Genomic DNA, 27,913 nt, shown 5'->3' on the forward strand with positions numbered 1-27,913 from the left:
ACATACTCTACTCCGAAACATTACATGTAATGAATTTGAAATAGAAAAAAGTTGCTAGCATTGAAAATAATGCTTGTTGTTCCTTATTAGTTAAGAGCCTGCAGCAGAAAACTGCCTCTGGTTGGTGCTCAACTTAACCTGTAACATGGCAGTATAGCCAGGAGCGTCCGCTACTTAAGTGGGAGCTTTGCAGCAAAGGAGAAGTCTGATGGCTAGCAAAGCATAATTGAAAGTTTTCCAGCAGAGCTAAGGGAAGACTAGCAAAAACTTCAAAAAGTGCCCTTGCCCTGGGCACAGTACCATAATAAAACAACCATATAACACTGTCATCTGCACTGAAATAAAGACCACGACCCGTCCACTGAGAGTGGTGGGTGCTACAGGTACATTGTACCCCCCGGCCCTCATAAAACTCGGAACCTTACTACAGGGTGAAAAGACAGTAGGAGAAAATCCTATGCTTCCTTCTGCAATGCCAAGCCAGTTACTAATAATCACAAAGCACAGCAAAAAAATTTTAACACTGTTTAAACTTTTCTGGAATGGTGAGAACCAAAAATAGATTACACCTCCAGAAGGTTGACTGTACAATGGACGTAAGGGGCGTATATGCACAAAGGCTAATGAGGTAGAAGTTGTTCTGAGGTGTACAGCTTTCACTTCAAAGTAGGCCCAATGCTCTTCTGAAACTAAGAATGGTCTCATAAACCAAGTCTATACATGAGGAAGATCAATGCATTCTTAGAGGGCAAAAAAAGGGTTCTTGTCAGAACACTATAGGTTATGAATGGGCCCCTGTGCTTCCAATCCTGCTCAGGTAATACCTGAAAATTCCAACATAACAGCTTCCTACTCTTCCCCAGAGCCAAGGATGTGGGGAGATTTGGTGCCAGACAATCGGAAGCTGGAGCTAGGATGTAGGTGGAGCCAGCTGAGCTGGATAACAGATAACTAATCGGTCGGGAGCTGGAGGGCACTCCTAGGAGCTAGGGGCAGAGCTGGCACCAGGCAAGCTGGAAGTCAGACGAGGTAAAGGCTTGAGCTGGAGGGTGCCCCTGGGAGCCTGGAGCACTCTCCCCAGCTGTCAAGACCGTCTTCTCTTCCATTGGCACCCTGGGAGGCCAGAGCACTCTCCCCAGTTGTCAAGACCATCTTCTCTTACATTCAGTTTCCTGAGAGGGGGAGAATAGTTCCAGGTCACTAAAGTGACCTCATTCTTCGTTAAAAACCCCCATGGTAAAGGAGCAAACTGTGGTAATGAGTCAGGCATAGCTCGATAGCCCTAAAAAGAGGAACATCAGAGATTCTGTATCCCCTTCGATAAAAAAGGCAATGCTGCCATTGAGTCAAAGTGTCTCAGAAGAAGAAACTCAATAGTCTGAGACACCCGATTCGGAACATCATTCACTTAAGATTGGTAGACTGAGCTAGAAGATGATGTCTGCATCTTTCAAATGTGTCTTGTAGCACCTCTGAAAAAAGCCTCTCCTTCCTGACAAGCACCCGGACAGCCCAAAGCCTGTCCGCGTAAGAGCGTATCACCATCTGGTGTCTCTTGAAGTGATATTGTTCGAGAAGAAACAAACAGTGGAAGGATTCTTGGAGAGTCCACCAATCAACCGCAGCAATTCGGTAACCATAAATTATGGTTCAGTAAGGGGCTTCGAGGAACATCGTAACACTCTGATGAGCCTGAGAAAGTTCAGCCCTTCCCTGACCATTTCGAACGGTAGAAGAGCTTAGAGGTCTAGGTTGGAACGATCTTGCAGTAAGGTGTCAGTTGCCCAGACTAGAAGATTCCTTTAATGTGGCAGACAGTCAAGACTGGCCTGCCCCATAGAGGGACATAACCAGACAGTTCAGGGGCTTCAAGGTCCACTCGAGAGTAAGAGTGATTTTCTGACAGCTCAGTTCAACCGCCAAAAATTCCAGTTGGAAAAAACTCAATTTATCATCAACAGAACAAAACCATCATCACTTCGTGGTGAGAGCTAATATAAAAAAAAGTAAGGACTGTGATCTTGTCTACAGGCATGCCGCAGTCTAGGAGTGAGTGGGGGTTGAGAAGAACTGAAGTCTTAAGCGAATGGCTCTCAGCTCTCTGGCATACATGTGAAGGTTCATTCCCCCGGGGACACATCCCAGAAATTTCCCAGCTCCCCGAGCGGGCTCCCTCTACAAAAGCGAGGAGTGAGAAGCAGTCTAAGACTAGCCTCATGATAAGGGACTTCTTCCAAAAGTCTAAATTCAGACAGATACCACCGTAAGTCCGATGAAAACCAGGTCTTTGGAAAAAAAAAAGCAGATTTCTGTTATGATTCTTTGTCCCTATTGGCCTTGTGGGACAGGCTGAAGTTCATGGTCAGAAAGAAAGACAAAAGTAAGTAGAGTGAGGACTCGAGGGAAGTCTTATGCTGTAAATGTCAAAGCCTAAATTCTTGTACTGGAAGACCCTGTCTTGTAGGATGGGTCTGAGATATCTTTCGGAGTTTGTATGTGGACGTGAAATGAAATACTGTATCCTACATATCCAACAACTCCACCCAGTCACCCTGGAGAATGGACAACAGGACTGTCCAGTTGGTTTCTGCAAGCGAACAAACTTGCAGAACCTCGTGCAGACTTGCAGATAACCAAATGGACTAGTTGCCGACCCTGTTGATACCTGACAGCCATGGACACATGGCCATCAGGGGTAGATCGACTTCTTAGCGCGATAATGCCTTGTGTGGACTCGATGACACCTCTGACAACATATGAGGAACTGTACTTGGTTAAAAACTAATATCTGACACGCTTATTGGAACTTGGAAAGTCCATAGGTTACACAAAAGTCTGGCCATGGGTAACAACGGTCTTGAACAAAACCAGGAGTGATGACTTCTGCTGCAGTGCAACACAATTCTCTAAATAATCAATAAATAAGTAAATAAAAAAAATGTGAAAGGGAACTAGGCATTCAGCGGTGGGAGCCTATTATGCCTAGAAAGAGCCAACCTCTCTGGAACAGGTGTCGGATGCTCGGGATTCAGCGCCAGGTGCCACAAAGCTGGAGTCAGGAGCTCTGAAGGTGATCAGGTGCTCAGGAACAAGCGCTGCTAGAGAGAGGGTTCATGGTGCTTCCTTCTGCCTGGAGCCCAAGAAAAGTTTCCATAAAAGAACAGTCCCGAGGGAAGATACCGTAATGCCAACGAGAAAAATGGTTCGAGGATATATGCCATCTGAAATTAGCTGCGAAGCGATATCCCTTGGTAACACTTAAGAGACTCCTATCTTTTTAGTCCCTGCTCCTGATGTCAGTCAAGAAAACCCTTACTTCAAAATCTTGACAAGAACTTCAACCAGGAGGACTATTCTGTCTAAGCACCAGAGGGAGAGGACAAAAAAAAACCTGTCCTGCTCCCTTAAAAATCCATTCTGTCTAAGCATCAGAGGGAGGGAAGGACAAAAAAACACTCTTCTTGCTCTCTTAAGAAACCAAAGTTCATGTAGAGGTGACAGCCTTCTTCAACAAGCTCATAAATTCATACACAAAAGTCCCTATCTGCAAAAGACAATGTCACAAAAGGGAGCAATTCAGCCTGTTTGGAACTCTAGGTGAAGGTGGAACATGCTGAAAAGAGACAACTGCCTGAGAGCTGTTGTATATAGTAGTACTCAAAGGAGGGAGTCCGATACTGAAGGAGGACACCCAATGATCAGAGACTAGAGTCGACCACTTGAACAGGCGTTCAATTGGAAATTGTGCTCAAAAAAAGAACAACAGGATGTTTTTAGAAGAGACAGGCGCTGAGCTAAAGAGAGACTGCCGTTAGCCACTAGTAGGCTGGCGCCAGACGCATGGAAGCTGGTGTTGGAAGCTCTATATGAAGACGAGCTCTGGCACTATAGGGCGCTCAGCCGTTATTAGGCACTTGGGGGCTTTTGTTCCGCTTGGCACCAATACTGGCATTCCGCATGCCTCAGGTTGGGGCTCCACTTAACCTGTAGCAACATGGCAGTATAGCCAGGAGCGTCTGTTACTTAAGTGGCAGCTTTGCAGTGAAGGAGAAGTCCAATGGCTAGCAAAGCATAAGTGGAAGTTTTGCAGAGAAGGAGTTAACCAAAAGCTAACAAAACTTCAGAAAGTACATCTCTATGGAAGTCTTTCCAATGGCTGTCCGTCGACTACTGGGGACAGCAGGCTCGACTGAGGAGCAACTACCCAGGGGCAAACCCCTCCGGACTCCCATGGACTTCAGTATGCCTCCTCCCTGGTGCATGGGAGTCTGACAGGGACTGGGTTTAGGAGATCCGAGGGCCCGAATAGCTACCCCTTCACTACACATCCAGTAAGACGCCTTTGCAGTGGCTGTCTGTCGATACCTGGGACTGGCAACAGGTTCGACTGAGGGGGCGACTACCCATGTGTAAACCCCCCAACCTCCCTTGGACTTCCAGTATGCCTCCTCCCTGGTGCATGGGAGTCTCACAGTGACCTTTGTCTAGGAGCATTGAGGGACGAGTAGCTACCTCCTCCACTCACAACACTTCACTGTTATTACAATGTTAACGTCTGTTAACCCAAAGACAAGACTGGTAATGGCACTGGAAGGAAGCAAGGGAGTCAGGCACGGGAGCAAGTAGATAAAAAGGCAGGAGGGCCAGCAGTAGGAGAGAGTTGGCGCCAGGCGAGCTAGCAGCTCAGGAGCTGGTGAGTGCTACTGGGCGCTATTAGTATGAGCTATCAAAGCAAGTACAAAAGCACTTCTTTTGATAAAGCTCATCGTAACCAGAAGACTAAGCACAATTCTCTCCTACTGCATTCCTGCCCTTACACTTTTCAGTTCTCTGCAAAGGGAAGTGTAATATTAAGATGTTCAACTAATTGTATGCGAACAAATTTTATGAAGCACACAGTACCATCAAACAAACATATCTTAATCTTTACCAACATAATTCAAGATTGCAGATATGTATTCATTACGGAAAATACTGGATCAGTAGAGAACGCAAAATTTGTTATATTACGCTAATCGGTAAACGAGGTAGCAAACGCAATATGAAAGTTTTTTACACAACTAAGAAAAAGAAAAGTTAACCTTTACTGACATAGTTCAAAGTTTACTGAGTACCATCATACAGACATATCTCAAATCCTATCAAACACTGGGACTGTTATGTATTAAGTCTTGCACACTGTGTAAATTGCATGTCGAAGCTCTGTGGAAGCTCGGGCGCTATCTAATGAATGGTGCATTATGGGTTGTTATGGTATGGGACTGGGGAAGCTCCGTTGAGTTGTAGTAAGATTTAACAGCACTATAACCATTAAAGCCAACGTTTGGCCATCTGAATTCTAAACCCTCTACCTCGGGGGCCCCGTAATAGAAACTTTCAGATAATATAATGTACAGTAAAACCCCGTATTTGAGGGGGATGCGAACCACACCCGCCCCCGCAAATAGCTAAAATCCGCAAATACTTAAAACCCTTCTAAAAACACTTAGAACTGCCTATTTTGACAGTTCAAACACAAAAAACTCTAAAAATGCTTATACAGGTATTACCCTACTTACGATGGGGTTAGGTTCCAAAAAACCCATCATTTGGTGGAAAAAACGTATCTCACATATAGACTAGCCTACACTAGGGGATTCAGTACCACCTATAATATGGTAGCCTAGCCTACACTATAAAGTATACTCTATACATACACAGTATAGTAATTATTATCAGCTAATTCTGGAGGTTCATACAGAGTGACTTATGATAATCCAATACAAAGAGAAATTGAAAAACAAACAAGAATTAACTTAGCCTACACTATGGTATATCGTATACATATATAGTAGCCTAACCTCCATTATACTGTACTCTATAATCACATATTAATATGGTATTATACAAACATCAACATAACGAATATGCATCTTTTCCATGGATCTTTTAAAATGTTATGCTTTGCTTCACTGTATCCAATAATATTGTATATATTCTTATACTGCTCTTATATTACAAATTGTGATCATGGCGATCAATGTTTTGGTTAGGAAATCGATTATGCACTAGGTTTATTTCGCCATATTTAACTCGGTGCAGAGCGCTTTTCTTGCTTCTAGTTAGAGTAAATGAATCTTTAGATACTTTATCTACGAGGCATGGTTATTTTTCGTTATTCGAAGTGTTTTTAAGTCAAAATATAACTTAAATACATCTAGCTGTGAAATTAATTTTGCTATTTTTTTCATTAACAGATGACTTTGGCCGTTTGGAGGCATTCGTTCGCTATTTTCACTTGACTTCATCATAATACGAGCTTTAAATATTTATCATTTATCAGCATGAAAACAGCAGTAATGTGTTCTTTCATGCCCAGTAGTTTTGATTAAAATACTTTCTCTCCAATTTTTTTACGGTCGAGTTTCATCCATGTTGCCGATGCACGATAATTTATAGTCATTAGCAGCTTGAACATTGTTTTCTCAGCTTCATCTACAACTTGCAGCTTAAATTTAGCAGTACAGTACGGTATATTTCCTTGCCAATATTTTATCCATAGCTAATAAGAGTATAATTTAAAAATACATCAGCCCTATTCTACTTAACGTTATTTGTACCATAACTACGGTAATTGTTTACTACCATGCGATGGTTGAAATACAAGCAAAAAGGTTGCTGTTATCCGATTCGGTTATAAGCAAAACAGCAGTTTCTTGTTAGGTTGTCTATGGCTGTATGCATTTACGCAAGTGTATAACATTACTAACAATACATTTATCATTCACTTTTACTGTACTTTTTTAACTAGAAGATGGGATAAAAAGTTGGAGGAAAAGACGGTGGTCTATTGTAATTTGGTCTCTTTCACTGCCTGATTGTATGCTGCTGCCTGCATGTGCAAAATTAAAAAATATTTTATACATATTGTCGTATCAGTATTAACTGCTTACCCCATCGCAAAATCGAATTATCGTAAGGCGAGTTATCGTAACTCGAGCACTACCTGGGTACCTGAGTATTTTAATAGTTTTATCACAAAAAGTGCAGTTAGTCATGAAAATGATATGAAAGTACAGTAATCAGTGAATATTTCTCAGTGAAAAATAGCGCAAAAGTAAGAATTTTCTGCAAATAATGCGTATATATGTTCCATACAGAAATCCGCAGATAGATGAGTCCGCGAATCGTGAGACCGCAAATACGGGGGGTTTACTGTATTCACTACCAAAAAAGTCGGCCCGGTAGTGAACATAATATTACGTTATTCCGTTATTCAGAAAAGGAAAGTTAACCTTTACCAACAATAGCTGAACATATAGTATCGTCATACAGAAATGTCTCAAATCCTCACAAACACTAATTGAGACTTGCAGAAAGTAATTCAATACCATAAATATTGGTTCAGCAATGAACGCAATGTTTACGTTTATTACGTTAAACAGTAAAGGTGGGAGCGAGGTAAACTACGCTACCAGTGTTAAACAATTTGATTTCGAAATGGCTAATGTAGCAAAATATGATAAACTTGAATCAAATCTTAATAACAAAACAATAAAATACTGATCCTGAAAACTGAAGGCTACCCGAAAGCGATACTACTTCACCAAAATCCGGTATACAACCGGCATATTTAAGAAAAAGGCTGCCATCAACACTCGGAGTTTACTAAAGCGCGGCAAAAAACAATGAGATTGTCTGCTAAGTCATTCCTGGTATTCCTGTTAGTGGGTGGGACCAGTCGTCTGCACTGAAACTTGAAGCGTTACCCACAAATTTTTGAATTTACGCTGCCATGCAAGAGGAAACTATAGCTATGTAATTATTTAGTAAGTTACTCATATAAAATTAGATTTTTACTCCTCTTTTCAATGGTGCATTTGGTATTGAAACTGGACAATAAATGATGGGAAAATTTTTTCACATACAGAACAAAAAAAGCTGAAACATCACCCCTCTAAGACTTTACTTGCAAATTTTTTTAAATTCCAGGTTTTATTATGAATAATGGCAGTTCTATTCCTCTGGCTGCTAATTTATTTAGCTGGGAAACTGACCTACAAAAGATCGAATAATCTATACATCACTAAAAAATATAAGGCTCAAATATCTGCCTTCCAAAGATTTTGCAAGAGAAAATACAGTATAGAAAATTATGGTAAATAAGTTGCCTTAGAAACAAACTTCTATAGCTGAAAAATTTTTTTCTCTTTTCAACAAAACATTTGGTCTAGAAATAAAACCAAAAATATGTAGTATTTTGTACAGAAACAAAAAAGAAATACTGCTTGGACAGTGGCCCTAAAAGACTTTGCCTATGTATGTTTTGTTACAATGAGAAAAATGATGGAATTACCTATGGAATAACCTACTCAAGTTCCAGTTTCCCAAAAACCCAGGTGTTGCAAGCAACTCTCTCTCTCTCTCTCTCTCTCTCTCTCTCTCTCTCTCTCTCTCTCTCTCTCTCTCTCTCTCTCTCTCTCTCTCTCTCTCTCTCTCTCTCTCTGTGTGTGTGTGTGTGTGTGTGTGTGGATATTAGCCACTCAAGGTGAGCATCTCATGAGGCAACAGTTTCCCAGTGTTGCCAGGTTATGCTAAAAAGCCCCAACTTCATATTCAATACTTGGTGCAATTTTCTGCTTCCTTTACATATGTATTTTCACATTCTTTTAATGTTTTCATCACTTCCAAATACTTTTAAGAGATCTGTCTTTTGTTATGAGTGTGTGTGTGTGTGTGTGTGTGTGTGTGTGTGTGTGTGTGTGTGTGTGTGCATGCATGGTGGCACACCACCACTGCATGATCATTAAAAATAACTCCAAAATTTCACTGGTTAATTTACATATTCTTTTTAGGCATTTCAACAAAGAATTAAACGTTTCGGTTGTTCTCTCAAATTCCACTGCCATCAGCTGGGAGCGTAGCAGTGAACTAGATGAATGATTCGACTGACACCAATGTATAGTGCTGTATATCACTGACCTACCTCCCAACATTTTGTAAGCTTCTTATATAGTCAACTTACTTTCTTCTTGCTATCGCTACTGGATGTCTCGTCAAACACATTAATGATCTTTTGCTCTGAACTTGATTGAAAAAACTAAATATAGTGTCTTTACATGAAAACAGCAACCGCAAACTTAATGATAAAAACCTGTGCATACTCACATAAAGCCTTCTGCAATGAAAAAAGTTGGCATCTGCAGGTAGTTACAGTGCCTTTTATATAGAGATGCCAGACATAGGTGCAATAAAAACATTCTACTGTATTTGACTGAAACTTATATCTTTTTGTAAGAACAAGGCCTTATTTCAAGCAGCACTTATTCACAGAGAAGTAGCACCAGCACCATATCTCTGGTATCATTAAAAATCATGAGATAAAACTTGTCATGTGAGAGTAATGAGACATTCTAGTGTGCTCTAAAACATGACTTTTTATAATAAAATAAAGTTTTATATATACTTACCAAGTAATTACATAGCTATTAGTTTCTACTTTAATGGCAGCTTTAGATTTGAAATTCACAGTAGCGCTCTTTTGTTTTGGTGCAGGTAAGTGTCCCGCCCACTTATGGGGAAGTATAAGTACAACAGCTGAAGAGCTCAGTTCATTTATGCACTATGTCCACATGTGGAGAGGTGGGAAGGGCTCCGATCATGTAATTACTTGGTAAGTGAATATAAAACTTCATTTTATTATAAAAATGTCATTTTTATATGTGTAACTTACCAAGTAATTACATAGCTGAATCCCACACTGACAGGAGGTGGGAAACATGGACATGCACTACTCAAAAAAAACATTTATAAATGGAAATGCATTTGAAATGAATAAAAAAGCTAGCACTGTGGTAATGCTTGTTGTAACCTTACCTGGGGAGAGAGCTAGAGCAGGAAGACACTGCCTCTTGGTCGTTGCTCATCTTGACCCCGTAGGGACATGACAGGTGATGTCAGGAGTTGCCCCTACTTTAGTGGGAACTTTGCAGTCAGGGAGTATTCCTAGGACTGTCAAAGCTAAACAAAACAATTGCCCTTGCCCTGAGCATGAAAAAATATACACCAACCAAAACGACCATAAAAACCATGCTACCTGAAAACCAAATTGAAAAGCAATACAGGCAGTCCCCAGTTAACGGCGGGCTTGGTTAATAGCGATCTGGTTTTACGGCACTTGTCTAGCGCCGAAAATCGCCGATTTCCTCTTATTGGCGCCGATAATTGGGTATTGGTACTGATACATACCTAACAGAGGTGCCAATAACTGAAAATCGGCACTGATAAGCCCCGAAAATCACTGATTTTCGGTTATCATCACACCCCCAGAACGGAACCCCCACCGATAACCGAGGACTGCCTGTACCCATCCATTAAAAGCAAAGTACCCCCAGGCTTCCCAAATAACTCGACAACCTTAAATAAGGCGAGGGACAGAGGAAATAGAAGAATTACTCCTACCCCTAATTCCCTAGAGGACGGACCTAGTGTACTGTAGTCCTTGAACATTGTCTCCACAACTGGTAAGTAGTGGTTGGCGAAAACTGAACGACACTTCCAGTAAGTCGATTGAATTATAGCAGAAAGGGACTGATTGCGCTTGAAAGCCAATGACGTGGCTACTGCCCGTACGCCATGGGCTTTTACCTTTAACAAAATTAAGGTATTTTCTGGGATCCCTAAGTAAGATTCCACAATCACATCTCTCAGAAAGGAGAGGGCATTCTTGGAGAAAGGACGCAAAGGATTTTTAACTGAGCACCAGAGGTCGTGAAAATCCCCTCTAATGTTCTTGGTTCTCTCGAGGTAGTATTTTATAGCTTTCACTGGGCATAAAACTCTCTCTTGGTCCAAAGGTCCAAAGGTCCAAACAATCCAGCAAGGCTTTTGATAGTGAATGAACAAGGCCATGGGTTAGAAGGATTTTCGTTCTTCGCTAAGAATCCTAAGATGTACATGCATACTGCATCTCCTTGAGAGAAGACGACCTGTTTATCCAGAACTTGTAACTCACTGACCCTTTTTGTTGTGGCCAAGGCAATCAGAAATAGAGTCTTCCTGGATAAGTCCCTACATGAAGACGTGTGAAGTGGCTCAAAAGGGGGTCTGACAGCCAATGTAGCACTACATCCAGGTTCCAAGAAACTGGGGTTTGAGTATCTCGTTTCAAAGTATCGAATGACTTAATCAAGTCAGAAATATCTGGGTTTGGAGAAATATCCAAGCTTCTACATCTGAATACTGAATTCAGCATAGACCTGTAGCCTTTGATTGCAGATGTTGATAAACCTTGGGAAGACTTCAGGTAAAGTAAAAAAATCTGCTAGTTGGGCTATATATGTTTCAGAAGAAGAGATGTCACGTCTCTTGCACCATCTGTGAAATACTGCCCACCCAGATTCATAGAGCTTGGAAGAAGATTTGCGTCTACATCTAGCAATAGCATCTGCAACCTCTCTTGAAAAACCTTTAGCTCTGACAAACTTCTTGACAGTCTGAAGCCTGTCTGAGTGAGAGTGGATAAACCTTGATGAAAGTGGTGGAAATGAGGTTGTCTGAGCAGATTTTGTCTCTGTGGAAGGAGCCATGGAAATTCCAACAGCAGTTCTAAGAGGTCTGGACACCATTCCTTTTGAGGCAAAAAGGGAGCCACCAGAATCATGGCTGTGTTGTGGGAATTCTGTACTTGCTTATGGCTTTCCTCACTAGACTGAACGGAAGAAAAGCATAGATCTCCAGTCCGACCAGTCCTGGAGCTTTGCACCCATTGCCCATGCTTGAGGGTCCGGTGCCGGAGAGCAATACAGGGGGAGGGGATGATTCCTGGACATTGCAAACAGGTCTACCAACGGTTTTCCCCATAGCTTCTACAGTTCGGTGCACACCTGCGGATTCACAGTGACCATTCCCTGGGTAGAACCTGTTTGCAACGGCTCAATTCATCCGCTAGAATGTTCAACTTACCCTGAACGAAGCAGGTGGGGATCTGGGTGTTGTTGCTGTGAGCCCAGAGGAAGAGATCTCTGGCTGCTTCGCACAGAGAAAGAGTGTGTGTTCCCCCCAATTTCGAACACATGCTAGAGCGGATGTGTTGTCCGAGTGAACTGCCACCACCGAGTCATGAGTCGATGAAACAAAATGCTGAAGCACAAGGTGAATTGCCTTCAGTTCCCTCAGGTTTATATGGAGTTTCCTCTCCTGTAGAGACCACGTCCCTGCCACTTCTGAGTATCCTAAGATTGCTCCCCAACCCAGATCCGATGCGTTGGAGAACAATGTTGGGTTCAGGTTCGGTTGAAGTAGAGATTTCCCTGCAGGAAATCTCCCTTCTTCAAGCCACTAAAGGTCTTCTTTTATTTATGGTGTAATGGGGAAGACAAACGAGTCTGGGAGAGTCGGAGAGTCTTCCTGCTCCAACTGGCCTTTGGGAAGAATTGTAAAAGGTCTCATATGCAGTCTCCCTAATAGCACAAACATCTTGATGAAAGAGAGGGTTCCTAAGAGGCTCATCCAAGTGTTGGCAGAGCAGGACTGGAGATCTAGAAAGTGACGGATTTTCTGGATGCACAACTGTATTCTCTTGTCAGACAGAAAAACATGAAAATTCCGAGTCTGTCTTCATCCCTAAATAGATTATCAACTGAGTGGGGCTAACTGGGACTTCTCTTGGTTGATTAGAATGCCCAAATCCTGGGCTACCTGAAGAGTTTTCAAAAGATCCTCCATACATTTCCTCTTGGATGACGGTCGCAGGAGCCAGTCATCCAGATAAAGGCATACCTTGATGCCCATTAGGTGAAGCCATTGCAATAGAGGGACGAGTACTCTGGTGAAGACTTGAGGGGCTGTGGACAACCCGAAGCACAGAGCCCAAAATTGGAAGACCCTGTCCTGGAACACAAACCTCAGATATTCCCTGGAATCCCATGTATGGGATATATAAGTAAGCGTCCTTCATGTCAATGGATACCATCCAGTCTCCTTGACGAATCGCAGCGAGAACCAAGTGTTCGTCTCCATTTTGAACTTCGTTGTTTGGATGAAGAAGTTCAGAGTGCTTACATTCAGGACAGGTCTCCAACCTCCCGATGACTTGGGAACTACAAATAAACGGTTATAAAACCCCTCCAAGGATAAGCCTTCCACCACCTCTATTGCTCTTTTCTTGAGAAGAGCTGAAACCTCCTTTGAGAGGGACGAAAACCTCTCTGAACCTTCTGAGTATGCCCTCAAGATGATGGGAGAAGACGTCAATGGCGGTCTCTCCTTGAAGGGAATCGAATACCATTCTTTGAGTACGTCCAGTACCCACACTTTCACGGATCTGGCTTCCCACTTCTTCCAAAAATGAAGGAATCTGGCACCAACTGGGATATGGAGGACTGGATCCTTTCTTGTTAGAGGTGGGTCTTGAAGTAGATTTCTTAGTGACCGGTTTGATAGATCTAGGGTTCAAGCGTGGACGAGATTGTGCTCTTCCTCTGCCACCTCGAAAGGGCCATGGGTGAAGGGAAGAGAAAGGTCTAGGGTTAAAAGAAACTGCAGAAGAAAGGTTCGAATCCTTTGGTAGCTTGGCCGACTGTGCCACTAGGTCATGGGTTGCTTTCTTTTGGAGCTCCATTGCTACCCGTTCCACCATTGCTCATGGGAAAAGACTGTTCTTATTTAATGGGGTAAAAAGATGAGAAGATCTTTGTGAAGAGGTAGCTCCTTTTGTGTTGATGGAGCACCACAACTCCCTTTCTTGAACATGCCCGTTGAAAAGAGTGCAGCTAATTCCTGGGCTCCGTCTCTTATAGCCTTTTCAGCACAGGAAATTACCTTGAGCCAATCTGCTGCAAAACTGTTGCAGCAAAGAGCAATCCTCAGTTTTCTTCGTCAAGGCTCCTACTGTCCACTCAAGGAAACTGAAAATTTCAAAAATCTTAAAAGTGTCCTTCACTAAACTGTTGAGCTCTGTTGAGGAAAACATGATCTTGGCCGAATCAAATGCCGATCTGCATGTAGGATCAATCAGGCCGGAGAAGTCCCCTTGGGAGGAGGCAAAGACTCTCAAGGAAGGTGTTTCCCCAGTTGCATAAAAAACATATCTTCTCTTAGACAGGCAAGAAGGAGAGGAACAAAACACAGCCTTGCCTAACTCCCTCTTTTCGGACAACCAAAGAGTCGATGCCTGCCAAAGCCTTCTTGGACAAGATAGATAATGCCATCTTAAGGAGCTTAGTAGCTCCTACGGTTTAATGCAACATTAAGGAAGACCCAGGTGAAGACGACACCGCATTAGAAAATAAGTAGGGGCACAACAGAAAATAATTCAAAAGGGATGCATATGATGAAAGTTGCTCCTGTTCTGGTTCCTCTTCTGCCAAAGAAATAGAAAAAAGAGCCAAGTCATGTTGTTCTTCCTCTGGCTTCTGAGGAGAAGATGAAGGTTTATTCAGCAGTTCTAGGATACTATCCAATCGTTGATGAACTGGTAGAAGAGATGAATCCTGAGTCGGAGGGAGAGGTATAACGTAGACTTAGGGTGCTCTACAACAGGAGCTGAAGGTATAATCTTCGCTTCTTGAGTCTTAATAGGGAGTGCTGACACAGGTTGGCCCACTGTTATCAGAATATCCGAATCAGACAAACCTTCAGAAGCCTGAGCATAATCCAACACTGCACGAGGATTAGATGTCACTGAGAGATCAGGAGCCACTGGGCGTTCTGCTCACAATGGATGCTTAGGAGCTACTGGGTACTCTGATCCCATGGGGTGATCTGTTCCCTTTGGACATCTGTGAGCAACTTGGCACTCAGAGGTTGATGGGCGCCTGCAAGCCAGTGGGAGTTTGGTATCCACTAGGAGCTCTCCTTCATCCCAATACAGTAAACCCCCCATATTTGTGGTCTCACTATTTGTGGACTCACGTTTCTGTGGTTTCTCTGTGGAACATATCTACCCATTATTCACGGAAAATTCGCCCATTTGCGGTATTTTTCACTGAGAAATATTCACTAATTACTTGTATTTTTGTATCATTTTCATGGCTAATTGCACTTTTTGTGATAAAACTATTAAAATACTCAGGTACAAGCATTTTTAGAGAGTTTTTTTGTGTTTAAACTATCAAAATAGGCAGTTCTAAGTGTTTCTAGAGGGTTTCTAAGTATTTGCGGATTTAGCTATTCACTGGGGGGGTACCCATCCCCCGCAAATACGGGGGGTTTACTGTAGCTACAAGATTGCTCTTGGTCCCTATGGTGCTTACGAGGGATTGAGGGGTTCTGATTCTCCATCAAGTGCCTTTTCAATGGCCTGGAGGAAACATGACAGCTGTGTCCTTTAGGCTCGTTAGAGTCTGAACCACTGGAAGACAAGGTGTGATCCACTTGGACACCTTTCCAGCGCTTAAGCACCGAAACCTGGGAAATAGCAACAGGTTCAGTTGAGGGAGCAGCTACTCATGGGCAAACCCCACCGACCTCCCTCGGACTTATGGTTTGCCTCCTCCCAGGTGCAGGGGAGTCTGGCAGGGACCTCTGTCTAGGAGCATCGGTGGGACAAGTAGCCACCCCTTCCACTGACACAACACTTGCACCAGGTTCACCACTTGCTTTGTCCGAAAGGACTCTCACTGAGGCTCCTATCTGAGCAACTGTATTAACTAACGCATCAAATTTCTTGTCAATCTAGGTTTCAAGACTGGAAATGGCACTAGGTTCAGCGGGATGGGAACCAGGTAATGGAGTAGAAGGGAGTGCAAGAGAACTCGGAATAGGAGAGCAAGCAGTCACATGAGTCGAAAGAACCATTTAGGAGTGGAAGACAGTGAAGCTCTAGTCTTGGCTCTAGAGGCCGCCTTTCTCTGTCTAGCTTTTTCTAGTTCGTCTAAATGCACAGTCAAAATTCTAAACTTAACTTCATCCCAGTTACTACACTCTTCACACGTCAAGCAGGCAGAACAAATTTGTCCACGATAATAAAAACAAATAGAATGAGAGTCGTATTTAGAGGAAGTCAACCTGGTATTGCAGCCTTTGCTACAATGCCAGTTACTAGACACACTTAAGTTTGACATAATAAGTCAAGATCCAAAAAGAGTCCAAACTAAGCTAAGAAAATATAGCACAGAAGCTACCAAAGTACAGAATACTTCGCCAAATCCTCTGATAACAAGCAAAACCATCCAGTGAACAATCCTGATCATCAAAGCAAAGCTCCTTAACAATCAATGTATGGTCATTGAGCAGCAGAAATGCACTGAGCTCTTCAGCTATGTTGTACCTATATTTCCCCGGAAGTGTGTGAGGCACTTACCTGCACCAAAACAAAAGAGCGTTACTGCGAATTACAAATCTAAAGCTGCCAATAAAGTAGAAACTAATAGCTATATATTTACTAGGTAAGTTACATATATAAAATTTGAGAACTGATCCATCGGAGATACTCTTCAAGGTGATGATATGAATTTGACAAATTATGTCTTTGGAAAGCTAGGCAGGAGGAAATGGAAAGAAGTTGAGAGTAGAAAGCAGTAAGACTTTTGCTGAAGTGACACTGGAAAGCAACTTTAGTACTGCCTGCAGTATGCTGCATAAGATACAATATAAGCTGAAACACTGAAGTTAAAAGCACCGAGTATGGTTGTCTAAGTACAGGTCAGATTGACCTCTATGATTACCACAGACAATTCTGCAAACTCAACTGTCCAACAAAGCCTCCCTAACATCATAGTTATAAAAAGATACATAAATTTTTTAAGCTTGAAAGAAATATGACTTCATATGACTGTTCAAAGATTTATACACAAAGATTATACATTAATTCTATTACAATAAGAAAATATAGAAATGCAAGCACAGATTAACACTACAAAACCAAATAAAAGATGAGGCACAATGATAAAGAAAAGAATATAAATTGCAGAACCATCATTAAACTAATTCACCAGTAAGTGACACCAAAGATAAGGTCAAAAGCAATTCACTGTTACTAAATGACTCCATTTGTTACTCAAAATGATTTACCATTACCCCGAATGCAGTTATCTATTACAAACTAGGTGGTAAAGAAGTTTTGCCACTTCTCAGTTTTAAAGGAAATACAGTCATTTTTAATACTTTCAGTTACGTACTCCAAAATATCTGCAAAACCCAAGAAATTTTTAGAAGATGGCAAAAAACAAAAACCAGAAACAGTAAAATTCCCCTTCTAATCTATAGGAAACAATGCCAAAATCAGTACTCTGTTACCATTCCTGATATGAAGAACCAAGACAAGGATTTTCACATTAAATAAATAATAAGGGTTGCACATTCAGTTTAAATCTACCCTCAACTTTTTTTATGACCTTTGCATTCAAAATTTTTAAAACAAAACAGCTGTACATACATCTAATAACTTTCAAAACATTTAGCACAAGTGAACTGTGGAATTGTTTATTTCCTTTTCAAATACAGTAATCAATCCAATGAAATCTACATGAAATACCAAAATGATCAGCTGGTAAAGGTTTTTGATTTAAAAGATCTTGGGAGGACATAAGTAACCATTCAGAAAAGTTACATGTTTTGTTTACTATATTAGAGTACTGATATTCTGAGAGATTGGTAATACACTTCTAAATTACGGGCACATACCTAGGTTTGATATGTTGAAATAAGTGAGGAAATATATGAACCAAAGCAGTGAGAAATGGCTGGGATGGAATGTATGCATCAGAACCCCTCGTTACTTCATCTGGCGGAGGTTTTGTTACCTCTGTACCAATTGTATGCCAAACCTGTTAAGAACAAAATACAAATTACACTTAATAAGTTCACTGCAAACTTATGACATCCCACTGGATCTAACATTAACCTATGATGAAAAGTGGGACAGTATACAGAGAGTGCAGTGACAGGTGGTGGAAAAACAGCACTGAAAGTATAATAATCTGTAAGGTCCTCCTCATCATTCATTAAAAAGGATATACTGTCATTCTCAATTTTTTTCAACAGAAATAAACCCTTCACATCAGTCTCATAACAGCTGAGAATTTCCTCACTCGTTCAATAATCATAAAAAAAAAAATTCCTCCTTGGGGGGTTTGAACTGTTGACCTGTGAGGCACCATGCTACTGTATATTCCCTATACTATAAGTACAAACTCCCTCATCAGGTATCTGAACTGCTGACCAGTGAGACATCTACTCAACCCTTAAGTGGTACAGTAGATATAATACTGTCCTGGTGTCTTGCTGGTCAGTGATTAAAATTCTTGGAGGAGGAGTTTTGTTTTATTACTTATTTCCAGGTGAGACTGACTGTTCATATAATAATAATAATAATAATAATAATAATAATAATAATAATAATAATAATAATAATAATAATAATAATAATAATAATAATAATAATAATAATAATAAAAGGTCTTCTTAGAACAACAATAAATAAATAAAAAAACTTTAGCATTACTGTAAACACTCATATGGACATAAAATGATAGCATGAAAGTATGCACAATCTGACGAAAAGAGGTGAAGATAGAAATCAGGAATAACAAAACTGCAGTAATGATAAATTAAAGTCACAATGGTGTACTGCAAAGCACAGATGAGAATACTTGAAAATACTTGATATCTCACGTAAAATCACAGTATACAGGAATGTGCATGTAACATTTCATAAAAAAACTGTATTATAGTTTAACTTTTTTTGACAAAATTTTCAAACTGAAATAGTCATTGCTCAAGTCTGCCATACTGTGAACTTTAGAATAAAGTCTGGTTGTACCTGTGCTGAAAGAAGTTAAAAGACTTGTAGTGAACAGACAAGTCTCAGATTGTGAAACACGTAATGAGAAAACAGCATGAGTATCAACTTCTTGGTTCAAGAGGAAGAAGAATGCTAAACTACTGGTAAGTAAGAATTTTTTATTAGTTAACAGAGTAAAAATTGAGGATGCAGATATAAGACCGGTACGATTCTATACACGACAGATATGGGCTCTTACTTTTTATTTAAGAATGTACGTACCTAATAAATACTGCTACCACTAATAATACTGTAATGGTAACAAAAAGGGTGTTTGAGCCAGCAAACCTCACCAAGGCTGAGTAATTGGTGTCCCAAAAATACTATCTCACCCAAAATATAATCCCTTGTTGCAAATCACAGGACCCACCTTTGGTTAAATTTTTTTTGAAATTCACATACTGGACAGACATGCAGACAAATAAACAATAACACTGAACCAAAAATATAATTTTTAATGAAGATATTAATGAAAACTCATATTCTACAGTTAAACTAATGATCACAACTTCTTCAAGGCAAGTTCATTCTATCAAATGTAAAAGAGGCACCATCTCACTTAAGAATTTTGGATGTTTTGTACAACAGATTACTTGTGATCATATATGAACATTATAAAAGATAGAAGATAGAAATATGATGAGAGGAAGTTGTTATTTTAATGAAATGTCTGGGGAAAGTATAATACTGTATGCTCGATAATGTACGCAAGGAGAGACAAAATCAAATTTAAATATAAGAGTAACTAGAACACCCAGTTACAGCACAATGACAGTGCAATAAAAACATCACCTTCCAAGCAGTATTCCAGTTGGCTATAGAATCTTCTGCAATTGGATGTGGTCCACTGCTCTTGGCATCTGAATCATCAGCATAATTAGAGGGCATTGCTGAAGATGACCTCCCAGCTTGAAGCATTTCTTGGAGAGATTTCAATGCAGCTAAAGATACCTAAAAGATATAAATATAAAGATTTTTAACTTTTATTAAATGCTTGTAAATACAGTCATACCCCGAACTTACGCGAGGTTAGGTTCCAGATTTCATCAGGCAAAATGAGTTTTCATGTAAGTTTGGCATTGTCTCTAAAAATGCTAATAAATGCTTATTTCTAGAGTTTAAGCACTAAATATGACCCTAATCATACACCCAAAGTATTAAGATAACCTTTAAATGAAATGAAAGTTACTGTAATTTCATTTAAAAGTTAGCTTAATAAATTACCCTTAAAAAAAGAAATAAATGGTTGACATAAAAATATGAGTGTGAAGACTACTTATACTGTACTATAACTCTTTCTTCCCCTTCTAACCAATCTATTTTTACAAGTTTTCTCAACCTCATTTTTAAGAACTACTTTATTCTAGTACGTCTCTTTCTCTTTGTTCTGAAATGATTTTTCATGAACAAAGAGTGTTTTTTATTTGGACTAATACAACTGTTAGTTGTCTCTATGTTTTAGAACCTAATAGTTTCCACACTAGCGCAGTTATACTTCGTAGATGGTACAGGTAAAATTAGATCGATTTAAAATTTTCTATTGTAGAGGTAAAGACGTACAGAGAAATAGTAATAAGTTGTAAAATATGTGTGAGAGCTAACTACAAATGAGAGAGAGAGAGAATTACTTAGGAATCCTTTGACCTGTTATCAGTAACACTCCCCCTTTCCTGTCACATAAACTAGATATCTGACAGCTTTGCCCTTGAGCGAGTTCACAAAATACACGGGAATGATATTTGTTTGTTTAAAATACGTATCACATACACAGTATAAATTTTGTAATTGCAGTTATATTATTATTATTATTAATATTTGAAAATTAGTGCTCGTTATTAGATAAATAATTAATTTATCAAACAAAGCTATTAAACATATGTATACATGTACCATAGAAAATAATCTCATCTCAGTAAGAGAGAGAGAGAGAGAGAGAGAGAGAGAGAGAGAGAGAGAGAGAATGATTATTTTTATTATTTAATGTTATTTAATTTACACATGAAAGCTTGAAAACTTATAAATTACATAAAAAATGAAACAAACACTTTTTGCAGGGTTCTCAAAGGTTTCTCAGGATTCTCAAATGTTCGCGTGTCTGTGAAAAACTTGTGTATGACAATTAGTTAGGTTCCAATGAAAAGTTCGTGTGGCTGTGAATTCGTGCAACTCCAATCGCGCAAGTTCGGGGTATTACTGTCCTGTATATCACTTTTCACCAAGTGGTGACAAAGAGCAATCCAGCACAAACAAACAAAAATAGTATCAAACACATTATGGCAACAAATGTCATTAAGTATTATGTCCAATCAGTCACTAAACAAGATCTATATAATACATAATGATAATGTGCAATGTACAATTAAATTAGACAAAGTACAGTAATTGCTCAAAAATGTAAAAAAAAGCAAAGTATTATATCTTTACAAAGATAAATGCATTGTTTTATATGTAAAAAAGCAAAGTATTTTATCTTTACAAAGATAAATGCATTGTTTTATATGGAATACAATAATTAAGAGTACTGTATGAATAAAACAGATCATAATAGTATATCACAGATAAAACACTGCTGTTCACAACAAACAAACGTCTATGAACTCAAGTATATAAATATGGGTTAAGCAAAAAGAAGTAAGAAATAAGTATGACAATTAATTAACACAATTAAAAAAAGTAAAATATAAATTTTTGTAGCAAAATTAATCATTTGGATTCTTACCCATTGTTAAAGATAGCTTGTATCTCTGTACTGATAGACAAGTCAGCATTCAAACAAATAAGGATCACATGGTTGACCCCGGATGACTGTCTAGTACAATTGTTCTCCACCAGGTATGTTTCAAATGTTTTAGCTCATTTCAGAATTCTCCTTCACAGCCCACTAAGTAGGGGGGAGTCTACTTTAATAGTAGGTAAGTATACAAATAATAGATTTTATTACAAAAATTTATATTATTTGGGATGGATCTACAATCAGTTAACGATGGCTAATTTCCACGTTGAGAGCTTGACAATATCCGCCCTGCCACTCGAGCTAAAGATTTCTTGCATGAAACCCAAACATTCTTATCTGATCTGGAATCCTTTCTGAATCTTCCTTTCTGAATCTTACTGCCACCAGAAGTTGGATTCCATTCAGGATGCAAAGGTCTCAAATGTGTGCAGCAAAAAACAGCCTTGCAGAGAAAACTGTTTCAATTCAGCCAGAATGAAACAGAAGCAACACAAAGAGACCTCTGTGCCTGGGCCCGAAAGCCCAAAACACAACAGTAAACTAAAATTGAATACCTTTCTGATATAAAGCTATCTTCTATACAATATAGTACCTTCATGCTCCCCAAAACATCAAAACCCAGGCTATAAAACAAACAGCCTAAAAGACTGCTCTTTCTTCGTTTCAGGGAAAGACTTCACCTGCTACTAGTGGCGGACTAACAGCTTTACCGTTTTCAGACACAATTCTGCGTACTTAAGATAGTGAGCACCAAAAACTGAACTGAGCTTCTACTGGGCCTCATAATCACATTCTCTAACAACAAATTTGTCATAAAACTAAATGAAGTAGGAACTGCTCTTACATTATGACTGTTTACCTTCAATAAAGGTAAAATTTACTGAACTAGTTTTTCATGTGCCAGCCTGATCAACTGTCACAGAAAACATCATGTTCTTTGACAAAGACTTCCTAGGTTTCCAATCTAAATAAATTTTAATTGTCATAACAGGACAGAGAAGTATTTCCTCTTCCTTCCCTCACCGAAGAGGTCAGTTCTTGGAAAAACCTAGCCTTAACATCATCTCAACTCTAAGGCAAAAAACAAAACAAAATACCATTCCCTTCACCAATGCAGGAGAATGCTTGCAATAAACTTACTCTTTTAACTGCCAGTTCAGTATTGCTAACAAAAAGAGTGTTTAATGTTAAATACTTAAATGGAATTGATTCCAGAGCCTAAAAAAGGATCTGCAGATAAATTTTAGAACTAAGTCTAAATTCCAAAGAGAGACTGATACTCAGTTCTAGGGGCTTCAATCTCATAAGATATCAACACCTTACATGGAACTATAACCTCCAAAGCAAACAGCGAAAAACTCTTACTCTATCTAAGAAAGCGAAGAAACTGATGTCTACAGGAGTATGGGTGCTGAACATTCCTCTAAAACAGCACCCAGAGCAATACACAAACTGCAGCTTCGGATAAAAAGGCCAAAGTTATTTCTCCGCTTGATGAACCCTTACAGGAAGATATGTAAATGCACATAGTATATAAAAAAACTCTAAGAAATTTTCTGTACCTTCCATGGGAAGTTTACAGTGACTATTTCCAACCCTGTGATAGGCCTCTTTTTCAAGACACTCATAAAAATACCAGCTAATTTTAGCATATTATGTATGCATGTTCTTTCTAATACCTTTTTGTACTTTGTTTTGCAAAATTACAATTACAGCTTACATAACATCATATAAGCTAAGAACTAAAACCAGCATCAATCCCTGAGTAAGTTTATGGATAAATATGTACGATATGTAATGGGATGGGGAGTGCAGCACCTTTTAGCGAATCACACATATTCTTTCTAATATTTATTTGTACTTTATTTTGCAAAATTACAATTAAAGCTACAAAATAATGAAAAAGATAAGAACTACAACCAGCAATAATCCCTGATTATAGTGTATTCATTTATAAGAGATGTACTGGGACATGGAGATGTAGTAACCTCCTCAGTGAAATCTCATGGGAGACTATTCTTTCTCATATCACTGAGCTGAGATATGAGTGTTACAAAAGAGTTGCCATAAGTCACTTATGACCCAATCTAGTGATCTGAACGTTTTTCGGCAATGTTAGTTCAAATAGGACAGAGCAAAATAATGATTCTCATGGGAGGATACCTGGACTGAATCAAATATCTATTATTACACCTCACAGGATCACACCCAAATGCAAGGAATTAAGGACTGAACCCGAGATACCCTAGCAGACCCCCTTGTTGGGAGGAGATGGTTTAACATATCCGAGCGGTTAAGCGTGGGATGCAGAAGTTTAGTGGAACCACATGGAATTTGGTGGGATAAGTCGATTTTTCCTCAATGGAAGAATACGAGAGATCTGCCAAGAGAGCTAGAAAGTCTGAGAGTCATTTCCTATGAGAGTACAAGGCTATATGGAAGTCACTGAGCAATTCTTGCACTTGAAATATGTACAATACTTTCCTTAGAGTTGATAAAAGGGGAAGGCATAAATATCTGAACTGGGCCAAACAAGAAGAAACACATTCACCACTTAAGCCTGGGGGACCTGAAAGAAGTAGACTCGTCATTCCTGTTCATCAGCACACTATTAAGTCTACATTTGAGTGGTCTCCTAACTCCACAGTGACTGGCAGACACGCAGATGTAATGACCATTCCGTAGACAGAACTTGTCCTTCCTGAACCCTCAATTGCAAAAACATAAGTCCTTCCACATAATGAACTTGAAAACCAATAATATTATACAGGGTTGGTGATTTTTTTTTTTAAATAAAAAAATTCTGAATTTTTTATTTAAATCAGATTTTTTAAATTTTTTTATTAATCAGCATAAAAATACTGAAATTGGAAATCAATCAATCTCTCTCTCTCTCTCTCTCTCTCTCTCTCTCTCTATATATATATATATATATATATATATATATATATATATATATATATATATATATATATATATATATATATATATATATATATATATATATACACAGGCAGTCCCGGTTATCGACAGAGTTCCGTTTCCGAGGGTGTGATGATAACCAAAATCGGTGATTTCGGCGCTTTTCAGTGATTTTCGGGGTTATCGGTGGTGAAAAGCACCAATTTTTGGTTATCGGCGCTTCTGTTAGGTATGTATCGGAGCCAATACCGAATTATCGGCGCTGATAAGCGGAAATCTGCGATTTTTGGCGTCGAAAATTGCCGATTTTCGTTGCTAGACAAGCGCCATAAAACCGGATCGCTGTTAACCAAGCCTGCCGTTAACCGGGACTCTGTTGTATATATATATATATATATATATATATATATATATATATATATATATATATATATATATATATATATATATATATATATATATATATATATATATATATATATTCTATACATTAGTTTGAAACACTTTTTTTATGGAATGTTGCATCATCTCTCACTTGGTTACAAAGTGTTTGAACCTGTCAAGCAGCCCAGTAGCCATTGGCCAGGATTGCATCATCTCTCTGTCCTGTTCCCATATATAGGCTATCATGTTAGGACTATGTAGTAGTTTTGGTGTTAATTTTTTTGTTATACTGTATAGTAAAAGGAAGTGCTTTACTATTCTAATCCTCAGAAACAAGTACAGTTCTTTGCAAGTAAAGCCCTTTGATTTAATGGACTGTGGAAATTTTTTTGTATTGTAAAAGGAAGTTTTTAGTGTTCTATTCCTCAGAAATATATCAAGTAAGTGTAATTATGTGTTTGTTTTCACATTTTTCCTTTAAATTTCATGTTGGTTGGGACAGAAGTTAATATTGATTTAAATCAATGCTTTTTTTTTTTAAATCACTTGTTTTAAATCTTGATTTAAATCACTGATTAAAATCATCATGATTTAAATCGGCCAACCCTGATAATATATAATTCAATTTGGCCAATGAAGCAGTCTTTCTGCAATGACTTAGTTTCTGACCAGTTGTTTGCATTGTAGAAACTCTTCCACATAGCCAAGAGTTTGAGCTCTTAGGGATGAACCTGCCAGAAATCTTCGACAATCTTTCCACCACCCCAACGTATCAGTAAGGTTTACAGGGTGTAGTGTTGACCACTTTATGGTGTACTGTTAGTCAGTGTCACAACACTTATCTTAATTCTTCATTTTATATTGTGAGATGGAGGTAAAAAAACAACAAAACCTGGATGTGGATGTGGGTTTCAGGACAGACTTATTAACTCATAGTTCCTGCATCGCTCCTACACAACCTGACGACAGTGGTGGTCCTGGATTTACTTAAAAGATTAATGAATGTTTGCTGTCAAGTGTGGTTCTGTTATGCCGAGATCGTACCACAATTATACCTGATTATTCTGACAAATTATGCCATTACTGCACAGGAAGCTTCTTTAAATGCTAAAATTCCTTGAGAAGATGCAAGGGTCGATTTGTCCTCTGGCAGAAAATCCTGCTAAGTTGCAAGAGTCTACCCTCATTCCCAGATACAAAATGGACTAAGAAGAGGTTACAAAAGTCTACTAAAAATCATAATCACAAAGAACAAGCCAGATGAAGCAACAGCTCCTAGGCCTTCGGAATACCGTCAACAGAGCTGGCCAACTTGAACCAATTAACTCAAGTCGAAAAGGATTCTTTCTCCTAAAAGACACCATACCCCTATGGGAAAAAATTCCTTGTGAATAGTTGAGGTGATGTACACGATCCAAAACAAACCGTCTTAACCAGGAATACCGTCCCTGCAATTACTCATCAAAGGAACTTGCAGGACCGAGGATCCATTGGTATACGGAAAAAGCAACCAGCATGGCCACTGAATCATTCAATCATTCTTTGGAAAGTCACTAAAACCATCAAGAATGGGAACATACACAAGAAGTTGTTCAGTTTCAATACACTAACACTGGGTGCTAATCTCCAGTTATTATTATTATTATTATTATTATTATTATTATTATTATATTAATATTAATTATTATTATTATTATTATTATTATTATTATTATTATTACTATTATTATTATTATTATTATTATTATTATTATTATTATTATTCGGGAGGAGACCTTCTCTGAGGGCAGTTGCATTAAAAATTATTGCTGTTTCCACGGCATTCAATTTATACAGAGTCTTCTCTATTCTTCTTATTATCTTTTTTTCCTCAGCCTGTAGCTGGTATATCAGGTTTCCCAGGGACATACAAAGATTTCTGTTTTCTTAGTTTTATTTCCTCTGACGTTTCAAACGCTCTCTGGCATTATCTTCTGAGAGTGAATGAATGGCATGCAGGTTACAAGGGTATATATAGCAAGCAGGGGTATACAGTTGTCAAGTCGGTTATTCAGCAGTGTTTTGGGTGGTCCTAATAGGTTGGTGACGAAATCTGGCCTGGAGGCATTGGGACCTTCTGGGCCTAATCGCTACTTGAATCTGGGAGTGGATGTTACTCTCTCACTCTCTCTCTCTCTCTCTCTCTCTCTCTCTCTCTCTCTCTCTCTCTCTCTCTCTCCCGGTGTCTGTCGTTTGTCGTTGTTTGGTTTCTTAAATTTCTCCGTATGATGGTAGGGAGAAATTCAGTTTCCTTCACTGTGCTGATGTTCAGCTTTTTTTCTAAAATATGTAAAGCTTCGAGAAGCCGTAGGCGTCGGCGGTCCGTTGCCTGGTCGATGGTTTTGGTATTCTTTACGAGTTCTTCTCTTTCGGGCCTTCTTTAGTGTTTTTGAGCGTAGTGATTAAAAATTGCCCCCTCTTGGAGGTGACAGGAAAGACGCTTTGAGAGTTTGGTAGTCGTCATCTTTCCACCGGGCATGCGAAATCGTAGATGACACTACTTCTCTTTAAAGACATTTCTGGGGGCACAGGGTTGTTTTTAAGTACTAACTGGCTTGTTTTCATATTTTTATAGTATATTATCAGCACAATTTTGTCATCTTCTTTAAAAGGGGTTACATTTTCTTTTATTATTTTTCTGAGGGCCTTCTCATCTTCTGCATATTTCTGGTGCATATAGTTTCCGTAATATAGTTTTATGGACTTACTATGGTTGTTTCCGGTGTCCGTCATGCTTTCTCGGTGCCAGTTATTTATAGAGACTCGGGTTTGTTGTTCAACCATATGATTAGAGAAGTTGTTAATAGTATTTGTGCTGATTTGTTGATCTCTTCTGTCATTCCTTTCCACGTGGAACAGTGTGAGACGGCGCGACGGACAAAGGCGTCAACCACAGACTTTTTATATCTGTCTGGGCACTCACTGGACCCATTAAGGCATAGGCCCGGGTTCGTGGGTTTCTTGTACACCATGGTGGTATAACCCGTCGGGGTCTGCTGCACTCGAACATCCAGGAAAGGAAGGGTGCCGTCAACACTACATTTGCACGTGAAACGGAGGACAGAACATTC

At 39.3% G+C, this 27,913-nt stretch overlaps 1 protein-coding gene across 4 annotated transcripts in view; it reads right to left on the bottom strand.

Moving 5' to 3' along the window:
* mon2 (Mon2 homolog, regulator of endosome-to-Golgi trafficking) overlaps window positions 1–27,913 on the bottom strand; it is a 318,335-nt gene that overhangs the window by 57,694 nt on the left and 232,728 nt on the right. For all 4 annotated transcript variants that reach the window (XM_067082772.1, XM_067082770.1, XM_067082773.1 and 1 more), the window contains 2 exons: window positions 19,556–19,714; window positions 17,605–17,747 (listed from right to left, as the gene is read on the bottom strand). In XM_067082772.1, coding sequence (XP_066938873.1) covers window positions 17,605–17,747; window positions 19,556–19,714 — 302 coding nt within the window. The remainder of the gene's footprint in view (window positions 1–17,604; window positions 17,748–19,555; window positions 19,715–27,913) is intronic.

This window comes from Macrobrachium rosenbergii, chromosome 39 (assembly GCF_040412425.1).
Source record: "Macrobrachium rosenbergii isolate ZJJX-2024 chromosome 39, ASM4041242v1, whole genome shotgun sequence".
Lineage (NCBI taxonomy): Eukaryota > Metazoa > Arthropoda > Malacostraca > Decapoda > Palaemonidae > Macrobrachium > Macrobrachium rosenbergii.